General features: G+C 41.1%; 1 protein-coding gene across 1 annotated transcript; it reads left to right on the top strand.

Annotated features, from left to right (window-relative positions):
* Positions 1–235: 235 nt before the first annotated feature.
* LOC122087959 (low affinity inorganic phosphate transporter 1-like) lies at positions 236–3,674 on the top strand. Its single transcript, XM_042657095.1, has 2 exons — positions 236–561; positions 1,735–3,674. Exon 2 carries the CDS (start codon positions 1,783–1,785, stop codon positions 3,397–3,399), a length of 1,617 nt encoding a protein of 538 aa, XP_042513029.1. The 5' UTR covers positions 236–561; positions 1,735–1,782; the 3' UTR covers positions 3,400–3,674.
* Positions 3,675–5,336: the final 1,662 nt, after the last annotated feature.

The raw sequence follows: 5,336 nt of genomic DNA, 5'->3' as shown, positions 1-5,336 counted from the left end.
GTTTTGAGGCAGTCCCTAACCGTATACAACTCGTTTGCGCACCTGTAGGGGAAATGCCCTTTTAAATCACATTCCTTCGGATTTTTGTTTACTAAAAATATTGGAAAGATACAATTTGACTCTGACTCTTTTAGAGAGAGAGAGAGAGAGAGGAGAGACTGTAGAAGGCATATTCCACTAGAGATTCTACTCTCGGGGAGAGTCCGATGCAGTTAAATACGGAGCCATTCTCTCCCATATTTCCCTCCATCCATACACACACTCTCTCTCTCTTCCCCCAAAGGAACGGAACACGCAAGGTGAGTGAGTGATTCGCTATCTCGTTCTTCCGTCTCTATATATTCTTAACGTTTCCCAATACTTTTTGTGGAGTTTCAACTTTCCTCCTCCGCAGAAGAGTGACTTCTTGTGGTCCATTCTCTACCAGAATGAGTTCTGTCTTTCAAGTCAAGATCATGTTCTTGTCACCATTTTTTCTTTCAAGATTCTGAAGGAGAGAGAGATAGAGAGAGAGAGAGGAAATCTTCTTTCCTCTGTTTCTTTCTGAAGCAATCACCCAAGGTACGCTTACTCCCCTTTAGTTTCCTAACGAGTTCTTGATCTGAATTACTCGTTTTTGAATTTCGGGATTTTGATCTTTTAATGAGGCGGTGGTGGAGCTTCGAATTATAGCTCTGTATGGTCTCTGATCTCAAATCCAGTTATTATTCTGTCGTTCTTTTGACGATATTTGACAGACGAGTCAGTAAGAGTCAAGCCAGATCTTTACTTCTTTCCATTCAAAATTGACCATCTTGACTTCTCTAATAATTTAATCAATTACAGGGGACCCATAAGTCCATAAACTAACTCTAGCTCATCGGAAACTACAGTTTAATTTCGGGATTATTTATTTATTTATTTTTTGGTTATTTTAATCTACTGTAATTTCTTTCTTTTTTCCTCCAAAAATATTATTTTTCCCAGTTTCCTTTTTCCTTTCGGATTCTTTGAGCCGTTCTGTTCCTGTTTATGTCGCCTTCTTCTGGGACCCCTTCAAGTTATGATGGAAAGGAAGAGAATAACTGCAAGATTTGTGGGTTTAGACTTTTGGGTTCATGAGTTTTTGGTATTCTCTGTATTTGTTCTCTTATTTGGAAATGTGAAATGGGAGGAAATCAATGGGAAGGTGGGAATGTGGTTGTTACTAGTGGGTCGTAGATTTTTAAGATTCGAATCCTCCTTTTTCTCTGTTTTCTTGCTTTTTTTCCCTAAAGGTTTCCCTCTTTTTTTCTGAACGGTTTGATCTGATTTTCCTGTACTCATGGAGACCTTTGGCCTTTCTAGAGTGATCATGGGTTTCATAATCTTCTTCTGTTCACCTTTTTTTATTAATTAATTCACTCCTGTTACTTCATCCTCTTCTTCTGTAATTTCACCCCTGCTGTTAATCCTACTGAGACAAATTCCCAGTAGGGGATAGGCGAGAGATTGATCTACCCTTTCTTGTTTAATTGACCAAAATGATTGTAACTAATTATCGATATCCCTTGCAACAGTCAGGGACTTCAAATGGCACAGATTGACTTTTTTTTTTTCGAGTTTGTTATCTTCCTTGTTTGTTGCTTTCCTATCTTGCCTTTTGATTTTTTTGTTTCCTGGTATTATTTTAGAAATTTTGAAATCACAGTTGAAATCCCCCTTTTCTCCCAGGTGGTTTCTAATCTAATCTCTGTTTTGTTTACCTCCTAGTAGGTTTCTTTCAAGGTGGTTGAATCGGTAGCAGAGTTGTATTAGTCATCCATGGCTAAGGATCAATTGCAAGTGCTTAATGCACTTGATGTAGCAAAGACACAATGGTACCACTTTACAGCAATCATAATTGCCGGCATGGGTTTCTTCACGGATGCTTACGATCTCTTCTGCATCTCATTAGTCACCAAATTGCTTGGTCGGATATACTACCACCATGAGGGTGCGGCAAAGCCAGGATCTTTGCCCCCCAGTGTATCTGCTGCCGTCAATGGTGTTGCATTCGTTGGCACACTTACTGGGCAACTCTTCTTTGGCTGGCTTGGTGACAAAATGGGTCGCAAGCGTGTCTATGGCATGACCCTCATGGTCATGGTCCTCTGTTCTGTTGCCTCTGGGCTCTCCTTTGGTCATACTCCAAAGAGTGTTATGGCCACACTTTGTTTCTTCAGATTCTGGCTTGGTTTTGGCATTGGTGGTGATTACCCACTCTCTGCAACTATAATGTCTGAGTATGCCAACAAGAAAACTCGTGGGGCTTTCATAGCTGCTGTATTTGCAATGCAAGGTTTTGGAATTTTAGCTGGTGGAATGGTTGCAATCATTGTTTCAGCTGCATTCAAGGCTAAGTACCCAGCTCCAACTTATGAAGAAAATCCACTTGCCTCAACAATCCCAGAGGCTGATTTTGTGTGGCGCATTATTTTGATGTTTGGTGCATTACCAGCTTTGCTTACATACTACTGGCGTTTGAAAATGCCTGAGACTGCTCGTTACACTGCCCTTGTTGCGAAGAACGCAAAACAAGCGGCATCAGACATGGCAAAGGTTATGCAGGTTGATGTTGAAGCTGAACAGGAGAAGGTTGATGAAATTACAGAGAGAGATAAATCCTTTGGTTTGTTTTCTAAGGAGTTCCTTCTTCGACATGGGTTTCATTTGCTTGGAACTACTAGTACATGGTTCTTATTGGACATTGCTTTCTACAGTCAAAATTTGTTCCAAAAGGACATCTTCACTGCTATTGGTTGGATTCCAAATGCAAAGACGATGAATGCAATTGAGGAGGTTTACAGAATTGCAAGGGCACAAACTCTTATTGCTCTCTGTAGTACTGTCCCAGGGTATTGGTTCACGGTGGCTTTCATCGATATCATTGGGCGGTTTGCAATTCAACTGATGGGTTTCTTCTTCATGACAGTGTTCATGTTTGCTCTTGCCATACCCTATCATCACTGGACTTTGAAGGAAAACCGAATTGGGTTTGTCATCATGTATTCCCTGACCTTCTTCTTTGCAAATTTTGGGCCTAATGCTACCACATTTGTGGTACCAGCAGAGATTTTCCCAGCCAGACTTCGGTCAACATGCCATGGTATCTCGGCAGCATCTGGGAAATTAGGTGCAATGGTTGGAGCCTTTGGGTTCCTTTATGCAGCTCAAAGCCAGGACAAGACAAAGACTGATGCAGGTTACCCAGCTGGTATTGGTATGAGGAATTCACTTATTGTTCTGGGTTGTATTAACTTCTTAGGATTGGTTTGTACCTTTCTAGTACCTGAATCAAAGGGTAAATCCCTAGAGGAGATGTCGGGTGAGAATGAGAACGAAGCTGGGACCAGTGAAGAAGCAGAGTTAGGAAGTAATAACAGGACTCTTCCAGTGTAATTAGATGGTTTTTTAGCTGTTTATATATTTCCTTTTCCAGTGCAAGGATCGAGTCTTTTGTCTATGTAGAAACCCGGAAGTTTGTGTGTGGGTTTGTTGGACACAGGAAGCTCTAGATTTCTGTCTTTGTAGTTGCCTAGCCATCCTGGATGGTACAAGGAGTTGCTCTTCTTGCCCTTTTCTCTTTTCTTTTCTTTTTTTTTCCTTTTAATGTTCTCTGTTTTTTCCAGATTAGTACTACTACATATGTGATTATGGATGAAAATTTTCATGCTTTTTTACTGCCTTATTTGGTTGATCTTGTTCCGAAAGTCCTGCAGTGTATATTATTTCCATGTTTTTGTTCACCATAATGCAGTAATGGTAGTGTATTTCGAAACATTACATGATGTAATTAAGGTCACAGTTAGATGTAATAGACCCAGAACACGGGTCTTAAGGAGGACCTCAATTTCCTTGATTGATTGATTACTAACAACATTGGTTATAAAATGATTTCAGGAAGGTGTCTGAAGGTGAAAATTTCAGTATACACTTAAAAAAACCCTCACAATGTTTATTGGTGTAGCAGAAATGATTATAGACCTACACAATTGGTGAAGCTGTGGTGCGCTAAACCCCCTCCTATGGAGTTATGAGACCACTGGGAGGTGTAAGTCAGTCAGGTGTGTAGATGGGTAAATACGTATCTGTGGACTGCCCTAATGAAAAACACTTTTGAGTAGAACTTAGGGCCCGTTTGATAACGTAACCAGAAACGTGTTTCTGTGATTTTCTGTTCTCAGAAACACAGAAACAACATAAATACCGTTTGGTAAACGTGTTGTGTTCTACTTGTTTCTTGAAGCGTAAATTGAAATTTATAACAATTTATGCTTCAAGAAACATGAATGACGAAACAAGTTTTACTTGTTTCGCTTGTTTCTCGAAACAAAAAAGCGGAACAAAAAAGTTCGATACCCCGACCCTTTTAAAAATCCAAAGTGCATATTGGGACCTCATTCGAAGATCGACAGAGAAGAGACCTGTACAACCGTTGAAGACGACGGTTCCCCAGTTCACCGAGATCTCTTCTCCCACTGCGTAACCGACGACGAGGAAGCAGCGATCTCCTCCTGCGTAACCGACGACGAGGAAGCAACGATCTCCTCCGGCGTAACCGACGACGGGGAGCTCCAAGCATTCGACGATCGCGAGTTTAGCCTCACTGTACAAGAATAGAAGACGACCTGCAGCCCTGCGAGTTCAGGCTCTGCTCCTCCTGCGTAACCGACATCACCGGACTTCTCTGCTCCTCCTGCGTAACCGACGACGGTAGGCTCTTCTCCTCCGGCGTCGATCGTCGACGGGGAGCTCCGCTCATTCGAAGATCGAGATATGCCTCCCTGTCCAACCGTTGAAGACGACCTGCAACTGCGCATCCATATCTCTGCTCCTCCTGCGTAACCGACGACGGTACGCTCTTCTCCTCCGGCGTCGATCGTCGACCAATTGGCGCTCCGTGTGATGCCGAAGGAAAGATTGGGTTGAATTAATGCTCTTTTATTTTATTTGATGATGATATAGATCGAAAGGATCATGTCTGGGTTTTCGTTTCCTTCTGTTCTCTGTTTTTTTTTTTTTTTTTTTTTTTTTTTTTTTTTTTTATTTTATTATAGTTTGTCAGTATAAACTTGTGGTTGCACACTTTGTAGTTATGCGTCAAGTTGACATCCGACACTAATTATATAATTAGCCATAAGGCCCATAACCCGTCTTTACTCTCGTTCTTGCTTGGAGTCTCCATGTAACTGGCCCATTAAGTTGGGATAACGTTTTGAATATTGTTGTTGTTTGGAGTTAATGATAGGATTACAAAAGTTTCTTTTTTAGGTTTGGGAACTCCCCTTTCATTTTATTCCCATTACAATCATAAAAAGCCTAATAATTTTTTGAGA

This window comes from Macadamia integrifolia, chromosome 9 (genome assembly GCF_013358625.1).
Source record: "Macadamia integrifolia cultivar HAES 741 chromosome 9, SCU_Mint_v3, whole genome shotgun sequence".
Classification (NCBI taxonomy): domain Eukaryota; kingdom Viridiplantae; phylum Streptophyta; class Magnoliopsida; order Proteales; family Proteaceae; genus Macadamia; species Macadamia integrifolia.
Note: the sequence above shows the minus strand (reverse complement) of the source record. Positions and strands in the feature narration are given on the sequence as shown.

Excerpts from the sequence above, each read along its gene's own strand:
- LOC122087959 (XM_042657095.1), top strand. The coding sequence starts at position 1,783 with ATGGCTAAGGATCAATTGCAAGTGCTTAATGCACTTGATGTAGCAAAG.